The sequence below is a fragment of the Anoplolepis gracilipes genome, chromosome 17 (genome assembly GCF_047496725.1).
Source record: "Anoplolepis gracilipes chromosome 17, ASM4749672v1, whole genome shotgun sequence".
In the NCBI taxonomy this organism is placed as follows: Eukaryota; Metazoa; Arthropoda; class Insecta; order Hymenoptera; family Formicidae; genus Anoplolepis; species Anoplolepis gracilipes.
The window spans coordinates 8,911,817-8,929,071 of record NC_132986.1 but is presented as its reverse complement, the minus strand read 5'-3'; the positions used below and the strand labels follow the sequence as shown (position 1 = coordinate 8,929,071).

Below are 17,255 nucleotides of genomic sequence, written 5' to 3'. Positions count from 1 at the left end.
TAAAACTCGATTCTCTAACAAGGTAAAATAAATGCAGTTCACAAGTAATAACATATCTTTTATCATGTTTCATTTATTATTAGGAGAATATATTTCGCAAAAAGGTATGCTGCAGTAGTTATAATGCACATCGAACAATAATAATATGCCGTCAAATATTTTAGAAAATTCCTCTCTGAATTATTAGAAAATATTTTGCGAGGAGAGATCGTGAAATAATTCAGTTCAAGCGGCACGCTCGGAAATTTTTATTCTGAGTTACTAGGAGAATATATTTCGTAAAGAAGGTATCGCTCTCGCCGCCGACCTTGCCGCCGGCCTTGCCTGTAGCGATACCTTCTTTGCGAAATATGTTTTCCTAATCATTCAGAAGCGAATTTTCGAGCGTTTTAAGATACATTACTGCTCGTGAAGTACATTGTCGATATCTATGTAAAATATTTTATTAATAGAAATTGATCTTTCGAGGATATTAGAAGACACATATTATTATTTGCGTACAAGTATGTCAATTACATAATCGACATTAATTAACAGTAATTAATAAAGTTTTTTTGCCGTTTTAAGATACATTATTGCTCGTGAAGTACATTGCCGATATTTATATAAAATATTTTATTAATAAAAATTCATATTTTAATCGAATAAATTAAATAGTATAAGCTATAATAAAAACAGGCACATCTAATAAAAAACTTTTTTATAATAAACAAATATTAAAATATTAATAAATTGTATTTAATACATTAATTTTTAGTGATAGAATATCTGTTCTTTTCTCTCTTTCTTTTTCTTTTTCTGATAGAAAAAAACAAACATACGTAATATATATATAAATGAATAATTAAATAGTTACGATGAAAGAGAGAACATTTATTTAATATAATATGACAAATTTCTATAATTACAGAGAGTTATAGATATTTAGTAAATGTAATAAGTACAGGCAGTAAATTTGTGCATATTTTTTATTATTAATTTATATTTAATTATTATACGTCTATAAATATATGTGTGTATCTATAATATAAATTTCTATCGCTTTTACAAATAATTGTTCACACACACACGCACACACACACATCATTGATATAACTTTCAACGAATATAATAAATAAATCGTGCAGTTATAATAGTCATACAGTAAGTCATAACATTGCTTTCGTTAAAGTATTTTACACATTTCGTAATCGCGTTTCATGTATTTTAAATATATCGCATTAAATCGAATAATAATATTATTTTAATTAAGGAATTTTATATGTATTTTAGAATCATTTGATTGTACATATTTCAACGCGTTAAATTATATCACGTAGTATAGTGCGTATTTGTTATTGTCTGGCGCGAGGAGAAAGAGAGAGAGAGAGAGAATGAGCATACTCGACCTTGTCTTTGACGTCACGCATTCCATAGTAAGAGAGGGGAGCCCGGCGCGTACGGCGTACGTGACTAGTGACAGCCATGAGTCATTCATTCTTACTCTGGCGGGCGTAGTGTGCGCACGTGTTTTTACTCCGATGTCGCGCCGGCGCCGGCACGTACGTCTCGCGTTCGGTCACCTCGAAGTCGAGCGCGTCGTACACGTTTCTCGCGACGATAATATACGTAATAATAATACGAATAATATGTAATAATATTACGATAAATCTTAATGTGTTAAAGTACGTCTAAATGATTCCGAAATAAAATAATAACATTCGACCTTAGTGACATATAGCGCGCTATTGTTTTTAACATTTGTCTCGACTTCGTCGCGATCGCGATCGTGTTTTTATCCTGATTTTGATCTTTCTTTCGTCGGAGTTTGATCGTGCCCGACCTGTCGACTCCAAGTATGATTCTCGCGCGTGATAAAATGGGATTTTCGATCGTTCCAAAATTCGGGAGTGCCGTCAAAGTATCGCGCGTAAAAGTGCGGGAGTGCCACCAAGCTGTCGCGCGTTTAATTTTTTGGTACAATTATTTAAAATATCTTCAAAATATTACTGTTATTTAAAACTGTTATTTACGTTTTTTTGTACGGTTGTTTAAAGTATTGCGTGATTTTATATACTATCATACGATTTAAACAAATTAAAAAAAGTATGTCGCGCGTGTAAAACAACAGATCCTGCCGACTCTGACATCTGAGAGGAAGAGCAGGCCTAGGAGAGGCACCCTGCATCGGCGGAACAACTCTAGAGTGAGTATTATTTGCATATTATTTATTATAAATCAAGTATATGAATTAATTCTGTTTATTTATTTGAATGATTCAAACAAAAAAAACTCAGAGATAAAGACATTTACATAAATCTTATAAAAGTTTCTATTTTAAAAAATAGTTCTTTTTTTAATTTACAAAATTATTCTAAATTTATAGCTGTTTATTATTGTACGCATCGAATATAAAATTTAATGAGTACAATATTTCTTGAATATTAATTACTTTAAACACTGCTATAATTTGGACTTTGTATGTGTATGTTATAGATAACGCTTCAATATCGACAACTCCGCTGTTGGGCATCAGTGTCGGTGAGTGAGAAAAAGCTTATTTTACTTTAAAGCAACGGATTTATGTGGAGACCTACTATAGATGTAGATTGTAAATATAGATGAAGATGTAGATTATAGATAAATTCGTTGTTTTAACTCTCAGACGGCGGGATAACTGCGTGTATTGCGAACTCTGGGTCAATTTTAAATCATAGAAAAATTTCTTTTTATTCTTTTTTTATATTTTAAAATAAAATTTTATATTAAATTTTTAATTCATTATTTTTTAACTTTTATTATACATATATGTAATAGAAATACTATTTGTATATAAAAATTGAAGAAAAAGGAAAAATATTCTTAAATATATGATATTGCAATATTATGCATGACACATCATAAAAATAATTTCAATATATTTCATATATAAATATATGAGTTTTATAATACAATTTTTAAGGTACGATCTTTGATCTGCCGCCGACAGAGAGTTTGTATGCATGGTAATATGTTAGATATATATAATTATTTGTATTTTTGCGACTTTTGACGGCTGACCGACGTGTTTGAAAAACGATTGTATTATCGTACGATCGTAATATCGATCCTGAACAATTTTAAACAAATAAAAATCGTCTTATTTGCCGGCGATAATTATTAATCGACACTAAAAGGAGAATCTTCTACAATCCTTGACTTGTAGAAATCGAGTCAAAATGGCCAGAAGCAACAAAGGTAGGTCCAATTGATATGAAAAGTACGTGATCAATATTGGCCAAAATACGTAGAAGATATATATATATATATATACGTGATCGCGAATTTCCAAATGTCGCGTTATTCCGACTTTCGAATTAGGACTCCCTAAATTTTTTATCACCGGTTTTTGCGTAGTCAGCAAGTAGAGTGAGGTCTGTTAGAACTATTAGAACATTAAAAAGAAAACAAGATAAACTAAAATAAATAAAATTATTAAGTAAAAATTAAATTTATAATAAATTTATAATAATTTAAATTTAATAATAATAAAATAATAAATTTATTAAATAATAAATTTAATAAAATTTAATAAAATATTTATAATAAAATATAATTTAAAATTATGAAAAAATATTGCTTTATTATATAATGTATAAGATACATACAACGTTATATAATTATATTATTAAAATTATATAAGTATATTATATTATTAAGATATTATGTATTGAAAGATACATTTTATGATAAATTGCGCAACTTAATATAAACAAAAAGTAATACAAAAATATCAGGTAAATAAAGCTTTTGTAATTTAACAATTTCATCAAGAAAGGAATTATTAAATCATTACTCTTACACGAACGGAAAGAAATTTAACAGTATTTGTTTTACAAAAAGAAACAAACATAAAGTAACTCCTCGATCGAAATATCACGCGTAGTTCCTTTTTTTCCAGTGACACACGGGTTCACGTGTCACTCTTCAGTCTTTTGCGTACACTCGTGAGATGTTTTACTTTGGAGAGGAATGTTAGTCGCTTCATCATACATATACATTTTGACGTATTAGTTATAAAATTATTATTGACAGAATATTAGGTAGGAGAATTTTAAATTAAAACTCAGAACTTACTACTTTTTTTGTGGCATTTAATATTAAAAATTTTACCTTCTGATTTTGTAAAGTTATTAAATATATACGGCATTAAACATACAATAACATTGGCGGAGGTTTATATTTCTCATAGAATACTTCAGGACAAAGAATCTTATGTCTTATCAGAATGGCTGTTGCTCTCGTTAGTTTACAATGATGCATTTTAACATTTCTCAATCTTATTTCATATGGCAAATGTGCTATCAATTTATTTTATCGATAAAGAGTATATGTTTTCATAATTTACTGTACACATTATTACTCTATATGCTTTTCTATTTTCTTAGCAATTACATATGTATTGCAGTATTATTCATCTCGCCGGTCAACTAAATTGCTTTATGGATAATAATTAATATCACTTATGTCCACTAGCTATTTTTACTGTTGTGAACTGTTATTCCACTATTTTCATTATTTTTATTCGATTAAATTATTAATTGACACATCTTGTATCAAGTCCGCGTAGAGCGAAGTACGGTGAAGTATGATATTGCGGTACTTATCAACTGTAATGAAAGGTACACTTTCTCGTTTTATTTGTTAAATATATTTTACGGTTTAATGATCCAAAAATAATTTAAATAACACGTGCCGTTCATAGAACGATATCATTGCATTTGACAATATGATGAATCGTTTGTTAACGTTTTATAAAAAAATTGAAAATTTAATTAAATTTCTAAAACATTTTATTTTTAACCGTGATTTGAAAATATTACCGCATTTTATATTATAAATGGTATTATATTATAATTGCCTTATAGATGTTTTATAGGAAGATGTTTTATAAAAAAATTGATTTTGTAACTCCGTTACAACATATCCAATCAGTTATTTGTTTAAATAATAGATGTATATTTTCTTAACAAAATAATTTCTTTTCTTTTTTTTCTTTCTTTCTCTTATTTGCAATATTTTATAACTCTATTATTAAAAAAATAACTGAATGTATGCCTAAACCATATATACTTATATATAAACCAAACATACTATATATATATATATATTCTGACTGTATATATATATATATATATATATATATATATATTATATGTATATATCTTACCGTAGCTGCATTTTCCAATGATCCAATAATTAATCCAGCAATATTTATATTAAAAGGCTTAATACTTCTTTGCAATAAAAACAGTATCATCTTTTGTACGCTTAAAGAAGTTGTGTACCACTCAATATTGTATCTACATAATGACAAATTCATGATTAGAAAAAAATAAAAAAATTTGTTAATTACACACACACGCACGCACGCACGCACACGCAAAAGATTTGTTTTTTTAATTATAGTAATTATGACTCAATTATTTTATAATTCGCAAAACGAGTATTCGTACGTGATTGTATAGTATAGATGTTTTTCTTACGCAGTAGCAAATACATCATTATTGTGATCTATAATTTGTTGACCAGCAAAGTTGCCTATCAATGTACACGATATTAAAATGGTCAAAGATGTCAAGGGCAAAATAAGTTGTGCAACATCATATTCGACTGATAGTTCTTGAAAAAGCTAAAATACCAGTGCAATAACAATCTTACAATTAGTAATAGCTGAGCATTAATTTCAAACGGAATATCACATTAGACAGAACTGGTAGGTAAAAATTTAACAGTAATTGCAAAATTCAAGAATAAGATTTCATGGTTAGATTCATTGAGAGAGAAAAACACACTTGCAAGAAAAGATAAGACTTACTCGAAAAAAATTAAGAGTTGTGCAACTCACTCCGATTACTATTATAAAGGAAAGCATTATTTTAAATCTAGATATCGATAAATCTGAAAATCTTTGAAAGAGAAAGAGAGCATTATACGTTTTTCCTGCATGTAATTAACAATTAATCACTCACTTCATAGCTTTGCGATGCATGTCTACAGCACGAATCAATTTCTTGTAAATTAAATTTTTGTTTTGTAGGTTGCCTTTTCGTAAATTACCGACTGCCATTGCTTGTTCGATACGATAACTGCAAACGATTCTTTGTCGTAATACTTCGAAATATTTTTAAATTCATATTTGATCCATATTTTTAAATTCATAGTTTATGTATATTATTTTTTTACCTCGCAATTCGAAACATTCCACAGGCATACAGTTGATAGACCATTAATATTATTCCTATCGCGAGCATTACAACAATTCCTATGAATAGAGCTAACACTCCGTGCAACATTATCAAATAGTAGTATTTGTCCCAATCAACAAAATACTCCAAAACAATTATTCTCTTCTTCAAAGGATATCGAGATTCGTTTAAAGATAATAACACGTTGAAAAAATGCGGACAAAATACATATATAGTTGGACCAGGTGCAATCAATACTATAAGCACTATGAATCATTTTAAAATTAATACACACTCCATAAGGAAATATACTACCAAAATTTACTAATTGCTTTCAAACAAAATATATACATTTAATGTTTAATAAAAACCAAAAGCAATTGTCTTACATATTGTTAGAGCCGTCAACCGTTCTGCATAACCGCCATATTTTCTTAGAATACTAATTTCATTCTCATCCGTTAATTCATTATAGATGTTCTGCAATTGTTCCAACAAATACTTCACCTATTCACCGTTTTTATAACACAAATATTTTTTTAAGTTCGTGAAAAAAACGTATTGATATTATAACATATTATATATATTTACAAAGATACAAAAATTTGTTTCTTGGAAATATTTATCTATGTAATATACATGAATATGGAATATATAGTTTACTTACAACTTTAATGTTTATATAAAACGAAATGTATTTAATAAAAAAAAATATATAAAGTAATGCAGAAGAGAAAACGTTGATGAAAAGATCCGCAGTACATTTTGAAGTTAAAAATGCTGTAAACTGCAAATAATAATTTAATATTCAATTATTTTTATTAAATTACATATTTTATTATTTGATTAGAAAATTACAAATCCTACATTATAAATATTGTTTTCAAATGTATATATAAATGGCTCTTATACTAATTGTAAGTGATACGAGTTCATTCAAATTTGTTTTTGAATTATTAGAAGAATTAAGATGCCAAAGATCATGCAATCGATCAACCACTATAACTACTGAATTCGTCTATTTTCATGGTCAATCAGATTACGTAGTTAAATCATTTCTATATGTACTTATAGTAAAAGCAAACGCAAAAGTCTATTACTCAAATTTTTATTTTTTGGACTTGTACCACTTTTGAGTCATCCATATATATATATATATATATATATACAAACATAATTGTATAATTAAAATTGTTTATGATATAGTTATAACTAAACACGATTTAAAAAGTTGAAATAAATAAGCCTAATAACAAACTAATTTACTTATCGCATAACGATAACGTTAAAAACGTAGACATACCTGAAATATAATGAAGCTCGTCAAAATAGTGAGAAACAGAATTAATTGAAATTGGACGAGATTCGATTGCTGATAAGGCCATAGGCCAACTGCGAGTAACAACATTCTATTAAGACTGATCTGCAAAGAGTCGATGCAGATCATTTCTCCACAAGCATCAATTTGACAATGCAAAAAAAAACCGGTTTACTTATCTCTTCTTTCGATCGACCAATTGAGTTAAATGCTATAGTTTTATTCTATTATTTTAAATTCTAATGCAAATTGTTTAATTTACTGCAGCGAAATACATAATATCACCGTGAGACCGAAACATTTGGAAATTCATACCTTCCCTCGCAAAAGAGTGTATAATTATGCGATCGATTTCGACCATTGACGCTTACGGAAATATAACACATGTTTATTTCCATGAAGAATAATTTTATGAAAAAAATTTCTCTTGATAGTAAATTGCACATGCGCATTCGACACTTTGCAGCGATGTATTTTAACGCGCTTTATTCTAGGACGTGCACTCATAAGATATCGTCGGACCTACAGAGAAATGTAACACTCATTTCATTTCAAACACTGACGTATTAATTTATTGGTAAATATTAAGTTTTTATTGAATAGATTATCCTTTTCTGTATATTTGCGGATCTTTACAAACTTTTTTATATTTCTATATATTGATTAGCTAAACTTTTGTCTGTAAAATAGTTAAGAGAGATAGAGAAAGACTCTGCCGCTGCTCTGCCCCCTCTCTCTCTCTCTCTCTCTCTCTCTCTCTCTCTCTCTCTCTCTTGGACTTGAAATAACTAACAATAAATAATGTATATAATACGATTCAACAATGTTAAAAATAAAATACATTTAATTATTACGTTTTTCTCGATAAAAGATAAGTAGGATACATACTATAGTTACATTACATTGCATTTTATATAATTTTTCTAAAATTATATTACTTTTTTTTACACATTTATATTATATTTAATTTATCGCTAAATTTCATAGTTATTACCTATACATTGCAATGTAACAATATTCTCTATTATTAAATTGAGATTTTGTTTTTTCTACAAGAGTAATAATAATGCTACATCTAAAGTTTGAGATCAATCAGTATGTGTTTCTTCGGTTTAAAATAATCGAGAATTACATTACCATAATCGAATCTTGTCGATAAAGTAAAGAACGGTGAAATATATTAAGAAATATGAAAGTGCTCTCCAGCTGTAATGTGTTTTTTTTGGTTTTGTTTACTTATTATATTTGATAAAATTGCAATATATTATGTATTTTTTCTTATTAAAATAGCATTTGAGTTTTATATTCTTTTTATATTTTTGGAAGAATTATTGTTGTGCTTGATAGTTTATGATAACGCATCTAATGTACCATATCTCAGCCTTACTTCAATATGTATATCTATTTATTGCAGATAAAGAGTACATTTTTCTAGAATTTACTGTACATTCGTTGTTTTATATGCTTTTCTACTTTCTTAACAATTACATATCTCTTTCAATGTTACTTATATTATTTAATCAATAAGCTCTTTGTAAATAATGATATTATTTGTCATACTAGTTATTTCCACTACTGTCATTCGACAAAACTATTATAAATTTTTGTGTCAAACCCGCGTAGAGTAAAGAACTGTGAAGTACGATATTGTGGTACTCAATAACTGTAATAAAACGTACATTTTCTCGTTTTATTTATTTTTAGTTACTTATTAAACATATTTTATATACATATTTTATGACATATACAGTGTTTGGTTTAAGTATATATACATTCATATCAGCAAAATAATGGAGTAGTTATAAAAAAATATATTCAATAATAGTTATTTTATTTAAGATCTACAATAATAATACATATTTCAAAATCGCATATCTCAGAAAAACCAAAGAGTCCGCAAAATTGAAAGTATGTATTATTTAGGAATGTAGTCTCTATAATATGTACATGTCAAAATGAAAATAATTCATGAAGTATAAGTTTCTGTAAACTTTTATCAAAATAACTCTCTCTCTCTCTCTCTCTTTTCTATTTAAAGTATTTTTTCTAACTTTATTATCTTAAATAACTGAATGTATATATACTTTAACAAAACATACTGTATTTTGATACACATATATCTTACCGCAGCTCCATTTTCAAACGATCCCACAATTAATCCAGCAATATTTAAATTGTAAATCTTGGTACTTCTTTGCAATAAGAACAGTATCATCTTTTGTACCTTTGAAGAAGCTGTGTACCACTGAATATTGTATCTACGTAATGACAAATTCATGATTAGAAAAGAAAATTTGTTAATTACACACACACACACACACATACGCAGGTTTTTTGAAATTAAAATAATTATAATTCTTAGATTTTTGTAATTCATAAAACGAGTACTCATACGTGATTATATGATATGGATGTTTTTCTTACGCAGCGGCATACACATTATTATTGTGATCCATAATTTGTTGCCCAATATAACTGGCTATAAATATATACATTATATAAACGGCCATCGATATTAAGGGGAACAAAAATTCCTCAATATTACATTTTAATGACAACGCCTGAAAAATCTAACGTATGAGATTAATAACAATTTAAGTAAGAGTTGAGCATTAATTTCAAACGGAATTAGACAGAACTAGTCAATTAAAATTTAATGATATTTGTAAAACTCGAGAGTAGCTTTAATAATAAAGATAAGTAGAGAGATGTACTTAAGAAAAGAGATAAAACTTACTCGAAAAAGATTAAGACTTCCGCCAATTACCATAATTATTACCATAAAGAAGAACATTATTTTAAATCTGCGTAGCGATGAATTTGAAAGTCTTTGAAAAAGAAAGAAAGTATTACGCGTTCTTCTTATATGTAATTATCGATACATACTCACTTCATAGCTTCACGATGCATATTTACGGCACAAATCAATTTCTTGTAAATTAAATTTTTGTTTTGTAGGCTGCCTTTTCGTAAATTATCGACTGCCATTGCTTGTTCGATACGATAACTGCAAACGATTCTTTGTCGTAATACTTCGAAATATTTTTAAATTTATATTTGATCCATATTTTTAAATTCATAGTTTATGTACATTATTTTTTTACCTCGCAATTCGAAACATTCCACAGGCATACTGTTGATAGACCAGTAATATTATTCCTATCGCGAGCATTACAACAATTCCTATGAATAGAGCTAACACTCCGTGCAACATTATCAAATAATAGTATTTGTCCCAATCAACAAAATACTCCAAAACAAATATTTTCTTCTTCAAAGGATGTCGAGATTCGTTTAAAGATAATAACACGTTGAAAAAATGCGGACAAAATACATATATAGTTGGACCAGGTGCAATCAATACTATAAACACTATGAATCATTTTAAAATTAATATACACTCCATAAAGAAATACACTACCAAAATTTACTAATTTCTTTTAAACAAAATATATACATTTAATGTTTAATAAAAACCAAAAGCAATTGTCTTACATATTGTTAGAGCCGTCAACCGTTCTGCATAACCGCCATACTTTCTTAGAATACTAATTTCATTCTCATCCGTTAATTCATTATAAATGTTCTGCAATTGTTCCAACAAATACTTTACCTGTTCACCGTTTTAATAACACATAAAAATTTTTTTAAGTTTGTGAAAAAGACATATTGATATTATAACATATTATATATATTTACAAAGATACAAAAATTTGTTTTTTGGAAATATTTATCTGTGTAATATACATGAATATGGAATATATAGTTTACTTACAACTTTAATGTTTACGTAAAACGAAATGTATTTAATAAAAAAAAATATATAAAGTAATGCAGAAGAGAAAACGTTGATGAAAAGATCCGCAGTACATTTTGAAGTTAAAAATGCTGTAAACTACAAATAATAATTTAATATTCAATTATTTTTATTAAATTAATTATTTTATTATTTGATTAGAAAAGTACAAATCCTACATTATAAATATTGTTTTCAAATGAATATATAAATGGCTCTTATACTAATTGTAAGTGATACGTGAGTTCATTCAAATTCGTTTTTGAATTATTAGAAGAAATGAGATGCTAAAGATCATGCGCGATCGATCAACCACTATAACTACTGAATTCGTCTATTTTCATGGTCAATCAGATTGCGTAGTTAAATCATTTCTATATGTACTTATAGTAAAAGCAAACGCAAAAGTCTATTACTCAAATTTTTATTTTTTGGACATGTACCACTTCTGAGCCATCCATATATATATACACAAACATAATTGTATAATTAAAATTGTTTATGATATAGTTATAACTAAACACGATTTAAAAAGTTGAAATAAATAAGTCTAATAACAAACTAATTTACTTATCGCATAACGATAACGTTAAAAATGTAGACATACCTGAAGTATAATGAAGCTCGTCAAAATAGTAAAAAACAGAATTAATTGAAATTGGACGAGATTCGATTGCTGATAAGGCCATAGGCCAACTGCGAGTAACAACATTCGATTAAGACTGATCTGCAAAGAGTCGATGCAGATCATTTCTCCACGAGCATCGATTTGACAATGCAAAAAAAAACCGGTTTACTTACCTCTTTTTTCGATCAACCAATTGAGTTAAATGCTATAGTTTTATTCTATTATTTTAAATTCTAATGCAAATTGTTTAATTTACTGCAGCGAAATACATAATATCACCGTGAGACCGAAACATTTGGAAATTCATACCTTCCCTCGCGAAAGAGTGTATAATTATGCGATCGATTTCGACCATTGACGCCTACGGAAATATAACACATGTTTATTTCCATGAAGAATAATTTTATGAAAAAAATTTCTCTTGATAGTAAATTGCACATGGGCATTCGACACTTTGCAGCGATGTATTTTAACGTGCTTTATTCTAGGACGTGCACTCATAAGATATCGTCGGACCTACAGAGAAATGTAACACTCATTTCATTTCAAACACTGACGTATTAATTTATTGGTAAATATTAAGTTTTTATTGAATAGATTATCCTTTTCTGTATATTTGCGGATCTTTACAAATTTTTTTATATTTCTATATATTGATTAGCTAAACTTTTGTCTGTAAAATAGTTAAGAGAGATAGAGAAAGACTCTGCCGCTGCTCTGCCCCCCCTCTCTCTCTCTCTCTCTCTCTCTCTCTCTCTCTCTCTCTCTCTCTCTTGGACTTGAAATAACTAACAATAAATAATGTATATAATACGATTCAACAATGTTAAAAATAAAATACATTTATTAATTACGTTTTTCTCGATAAAAGATAAGTAGGATACATACTATAGTTACATTACATTGCATTTTATATAATTTTTCTAAAATTATATTACTTTTTTTTACACATTTATATTATATTTAATTTATCGCTAAATTTCATAGTTATTACCTATACATTGCAATGTAACAATATTCTCTATTATTAAATTGAAATTTTGTTTTTTCTACAAGAGTAATAATAATGCTACATCTAAAGTTTGAGATCAATCAGTGTTTCTTCGGTTTAAAATAATCGAGAATTACATTACCATAATCGAATCTTGTCGATAAAGTAAAGAACAGTGAAATATATTAAGAAATATGAAAGTGCTCTCCAGCTGTAATGTGTTTCTTTTGGTTTTGTTTACTTATTATATTTGATAAAATTGCAATATATTATGTATTTTTTCTTATTAAAATAGCATTTGAGTTTTATATTCTTTTTATATTTTTGGAAGAATTATTGTTGTGCTTGATAGTTTATGATAACGCATCTAATGTACCATATCTCAGCCTTACTTCAATATGTATATCTATTTATTGCAGATAAAGAGTACATTTTTCTAGAATTTACTATACATTCGTTATTTTATATGCTTTTCTACTTTCTTAACAATTACATATCTCTTTCAATGTTACTTATATTATCTAATCAATAAGCTCTTTGTAAATAATGATATTATTTGTCATACTAGCTATTTCCACTACTGTCATTCGACAAAACTATTATAAATTTTTGTGTCAAACCCGCGTAGAATAAAGAACTGTGAAGTACGATATTGTGGTACTCAATAACTGTAATGAAACGTACATTTTCTCGTTTTATTTATTTTTAGTTACTTATTAAACATATTTTATATACATATTTTATGACATATACAGTGTTTGGTTTAAGTATATATACATTTATATCAGCAAAATAATGGAGTAGTTATAAAAAAATATATTCAATAATAGTTATTTTATTTAAGATCTACAAAATCTGGAACAAAATCTGTTTTCCTAAAAAATATTATTTTTATAATACATATTTCAAAATCGCATATCTCAGAAAAACCAACAGAGTCCGCAAAATTGAAAGTATGTATTATTTAGGAATGTAGTCTCTATAATATGTACATGTCAAAATGAAAATAATTCGTGAGGTATAAGTTTCTGTAAACTTTTATCAAAATAACTCTCTCTCTCTCTCTCTCTCTCTCTCTCTCTCTCTCTTTTCTATTTAAAGTATTTTTTCTAACTTTATTATCTTAAATAACTGAATGTATATATACTTTAACAAAACATACTGTATTTTGATACACATATATCTTACCGCAGCTCCATTTTCAAACGATCCCACAATTAATCCAGCAATATTTAAATTGTAAATCTTGGTACTTCTTTGCAATAAGAACAGTATCATCTTTTGTACGTTTGAAGAAGCTGTGTACCACTGAATATTGTATCTACGTAATGACAAATTCATGATTAGAAATGAAAATTTGTTAATTACACACACACACACATACGCAGGTTTTTTGAAATTAAAATAATTATAATTCTTATATTTTTATAATTCACAAAACGAGTACTCGTACGTGATTATATGATATGGATGTTTTTCTTACGCAGCGGCAAACACATCAATATTGTGATCCATAATTTGTTGCCCAATATAACTGGCTATAAATATATACATTATATAAACGGCCATCGATATTAAGGGGAACAAAAATTCCTCAAAATTACATTTTAATGACAACGCCTGGAAAATCTAACGTATGAGATTAATAACAATTTTAGTAAGAGTTGAGCATTAATTTCAAACGGAATTAGACAGAATTAGTCAATTAAAATTTAATGATATTTGTAAAACTCGAGAGTAGCTTTAATAATAAAGATAAGTAGAGAGATGTACTTAAGAAAAGAGGTAAGACTTACTCGAAAAAGATTAAGACTTCCGCCAATTACCATAATTATTACCATAAAGAAGAACATTATTTTAAATCTGCGTAGCGATGAATTTGAAAGTCTTTGAAAAAGAAAGAAAGTATTACGCGTTCTTCTTATATGTAATTATCGATTACATACTCACTTCATAGCTTCACGATGCATATTTACGGCACGAATCAATTTCTTGTAAGTCCAATTTTTGTTTCGTAAACTATCTTTTCGTAAAGTATCGACTGTCATTGCTCGTTCGATACGATAACTGCAAATTATGGTTTTGTCGTAATTATACAATTTAAAAATTTATATTTTTAAATTCATAATTTTCGTATTTTATTTTTTTACCTGGCGATTCGAAACATTCCGCACGCAAACTGTTGATAGACAATTAATATCATTCCTGTCGCTATTATTGTGACTAGTCCTATGAATAGAGCCACATTTGCATGCAACAAAATCAAATAGTAGTATTTTTTCTGATCGATAAAATATTCGGTAACAATTATCTTCTTCAGCGGAAAACGTCGAGACTCGTTTATAAATAATAAGATGTCGAAAAAGTTTGGACAGAATTGATATAAAATTGGAGCGGGTAAAAGAAGTATTACACTCACTATAGAACATTTTAAAATTAATACTATAAACACTCAGTGAGAAAGTTCATTGTAAAAATTTACTAATTGCTTTCAAACAAAATATATACATTTAATGTTTAATAAAAACCAAAAGCAATTGTCTTACATATTGTTAGAGCCGTCAAACGTTCTCCATAACTGCCATACTTTCTTAGAATACTAATTTCATTCTCATCCGTTAATTCATTATAGATGTTCTGCAATTGTTTCAACAAATACTTCACCTGTTCACCGTTTTTATAACACATAAATATTTTTTTAAGTTTGCGAAAAAGACGTATTGATATTATAACATATTATATATATTTATAAAGATACAAAAATTTGTTTCTTGGAAATATTTATCTGTGTAATATACATGAATATGGAATATATAGTTTACTTACAGATTTAATGTTTATATAAAACGAAATGTATTTAATAAAAAAAAATATATAAAGTAATGCAGAAGAGAAAACGTTGATGAAAAGATCCGCAGTAAATTTTGAAGTTAAAAATGCTGTAAACTGCAAATAATATTTTAATATTCAATTATTTTTATTAAATTAATTATTTTATTATTTGATTAAAAAATTAGAAATCCTACATTATAAATATTGTTTTTAAATGTATATATAAATGGCTCTTATACTAATTGTAAGTAATACGTGAGTTCATTCAAATTTGTTTTTGAATTATTAGAAGAATTGAGATGCAAAAGATCATGCAATCCGTCAACCATTATAACTACTGAATTCGTCTATTTTCCTGGTCAATCAGATTACGTAGTTAAATCATTTCTATATGTACTTATAGTAAAAGCAAACGCAAAAGTCTATTACCCAAATTTTTATGTTTTGGACTTGTACCATTTCTGAGTCATCCATATATATATATATATATACACATATATATACACAAACATAATTGTATAATTAAAATTGTTTATGATATAGTTATAATTGAACATGAGTTAAAAAGTTGAAATAAATAAGCCAAATAACAAATTAATTTACTTATCGCATAACGATAACGTTAAAAACGTAGACATACCTGAAATATAATGAAGCTCGCCAAAATAGTGAAAAACAGAATTAATTGAAATTGGACGAGATTCGATTGCTGATAAGACCATAAGCCAACTGCGAGTAACAACATTCGATGAAGACTGATCTGCAAAGAGTCGATGCAGATCATTTCTCCATGAGCATCGATTTGACAATGCAAAAAAAACTGGTTTACTTACCTCTTCTTTCGATCGACCAATTGAGTTAAATGCTATAGTTTTATTCTATTATTTTAAATTCTAATACAAATTGTCTAATTTACTACAGCGAAATACATAATATCACCGTGAGACCGAAACATTGGAACTTCATACCTTCCCTCGCGAAAGAGTGTATAATTATGCGATCGATTTCGACCATTAACGCCTACGGAAATATAACACATGTTTATTTCCATGAAGAATAATTTTATGAAAAAAACTTCTCTTGATAGTAAATTGCACATGCGCATTCGACACTTTGCAGCGATGTATTTTAAAGCGTTTTATTCTAGTACGTGCACTCATAAGATATCGTCGGACCTACAGAGAAATGTAACAGTCATTTCATTTCAAACGCTGATGTATTAATTTATTGGTAATTATTAAGTTTTTATTGAATAGATTATCCTTTTCTGTATATTTGCGGATTTTTACAAACTTTTTTATATTTCTATATATTGATTAGCTAAACTTTTGTCTGTAAAATAGTTGAGAGAGATAGAGAAAGACTCTGCCGCTGCTCTCTCTCTCTCTCTCTCTCTCTCTCTTTCTCTTGGACTTGAAATAACTAACAATAAAAATTACATTGAAATGTAACAATATTCTCTATTATTAAATTGAGATTTTGCG

The 17,255-nt window shown here is 27.5% G+C and overlaps 3 protein-coding genes across 11 annotated transcripts; all 3 read right to left on the bottom strand.

Annotated features, from left to right (window-relative positions):
• Window positions 1–4,002: 4,002 nt before the first annotated feature.
• On the bottom strand, window positions 4,003–7,797 carry LOC140675172 (uncharacterized). Of its 5 annotated transcripts, none has more exons than XM_072909322.1 (9): window positions 7,510–7,797; window positions 6,874–6,993; window positions 6,596–6,713; window positions 6,205–6,472; window positions 5,991–6,119; window positions 5,837–5,927; window positions 5,505–5,650; window positions 5,189–5,321; window positions 4,003–4,628 (listed from the first exon to the last, which is right to left on the bottom strand). In XM_072909322.1, exons 1-9 carry the CDS (start codon window positions 7,651–7,653, stop codon window positions 4,575–4,577), a joined length of 1,203 nt encoding a protein of 400 aa, XP_072765423.1. In that variant the 5' UTR covers window positions 7,654–7,797; the 3' UTR covers window positions 4,003–4,574. The 5 variants fall into 5 exon arrangements, with proteins under 5 accessions (XP_072765423.1, XP_072765425.1, XP_072765426.1 ...); XM_072909324.1 differs by having other exon boundaries at window positions 5,991–6,107; XM_072909325.1 differs by having other exon boundaries at window positions 6,596–6,686.
• Window positions 7,798–9,043: 1,246 nt separating this feature from the next.
• LOC140675256 (uncharacterized) lies at window positions 9,044–12,083 on the bottom strand. Its single transcript, XM_072909536.1, has 9 exons — window positions 11,928–12,083; window positions 11,300–11,419; window positions 11,020–11,137; window positions 10,629–10,896; window positions 10,415–10,531; window positions 10,262–10,352; window positions 9,949–10,094; window positions 9,650–9,782; window positions 9,044–9,187 (listed from the first exon to the last, which is right to left on the bottom strand). The coding sequence occupies exons 1-9, from the start codon at window positions 12,069–12,071 to the stop codon at window positions 9,134–9,136; spliced, it is 1,191 nt and encodes a 396-aa protein (XP_072765637.1). The 5' UTR covers window positions 12,072–12,083; the 3' UTR covers window positions 9,044–9,133.
• Window positions 12,084–13,496: 1,413 nt separating this feature from the next.
• On the bottom strand, window positions 13,497–16,738 carry LOC140675252 (uncharacterized). Of its 5 annotated transcripts, XM_072909529.1 has the most exons (10): window positions 16,605–16,738; window positions 16,412–16,531; window positions 15,766–15,885; window positions 15,486–15,603; window positions 15,090–15,357; window positions 14,890–15,006; window positions 14,736–14,826; window positions 14,423–14,568; window positions 14,128–14,260; window positions 13,497–13,607 (listed from the first exon to the last, which is right to left on the bottom strand). In XM_072909529.1, the coding sequence occupies exons 2-10, from the start codon at window positions 16,514–16,516 to the stop codon at window positions 13,554–13,556; spliced, it is 1,152 nt and encodes a 383-aa protein (XP_072765630.1). In that variant the 5' UTR covers window positions 16,517–16,531; window positions 16,605–16,738; the 3' UTR covers window positions 13,497–13,553. The 5 variants fall into 5 exon arrangements, 4 of the variants coding, with proteins under 4 accessions (XP_072765630.1, XP_072765627.1, XP_072765628.1 ...); XR_012048351.1 differs by lacking the exon at window positions 16,605–16,738 and having other exon boundaries at window positions 14,423–14,477; window positions 16,412–16,592; XM_072909526.1 differs by lacking the exon at window positions 16,605–16,738 and having other exon boundaries at window positions 16,412–16,592.
• Between the last annotated feature and the right edge of the window lie 517 nt (window positions 16,739–17,255).

Bases quoted from the DNA above. Each gene is read 5' to 3' on its own strand.
- LOC140675172 (XM_072909322.1), bottom strand. From the start codon at position 7,653: ATGATCTGCATCGACTCTTTGCAGATCAGTCTTAATAGAATGTTGTTA. The intron at 6,714-6,873 runs GTAAGTAAACTA...AACGGTGAATAG, and splicing joins TTTATATAAACATTAAAGTT to GTGAAGTATTTGTTGGAACA. The intron at 6,120-6,204 runs GTAAAAAAATAA...ATTACGACAAAG, and splicing joins GGAATGTTTCGAATTGCGAG to AATCGTTTGCAGTTATCGTA.
- LOC140675256 (XM_072909536.1), bottom strand. From the start codon at position 12,071: ATGATCTGCATCGACTCTTTGCAGATCAGTCTTAATCGAATGTTGTTA. The intron at 10,897-11,019 runs GTAAGACAATTG...AATGATTCATAG, and splicing joins GTTGACGGCTCTAACAATAT to TGTTTATAGTATTGATTGCA. The intron at 10,095-10,261 runs GTAAGTTTTATC...CTCATACGTTAG, and splicing joins GAAGTCTTAATCTTTTTCGA to ATTTTTCAGGCGTTGTCATT.
- LOC140675252 (XM_072909526.1), bottom strand. From the start codon at position 16,555: ATGATCTGCATCGACTCTTTGCAGATCAGTCTTCATCGAATGTTGTTA. The intron at 15,604-15,765 runs GTAAGTAAACTA...AACGGTGAACAG, and splicing joins TTTATATAAACATTAAATCT to GTGAAGTATTTGTTGAAACA. The intron at 14,261-14,422 runs GTAAGAAAAACA...GTCATTACGTAG, and splicing joins ATTGATGTGTTTGCCGCTGC to ATACAATATTCAGTGGTACA.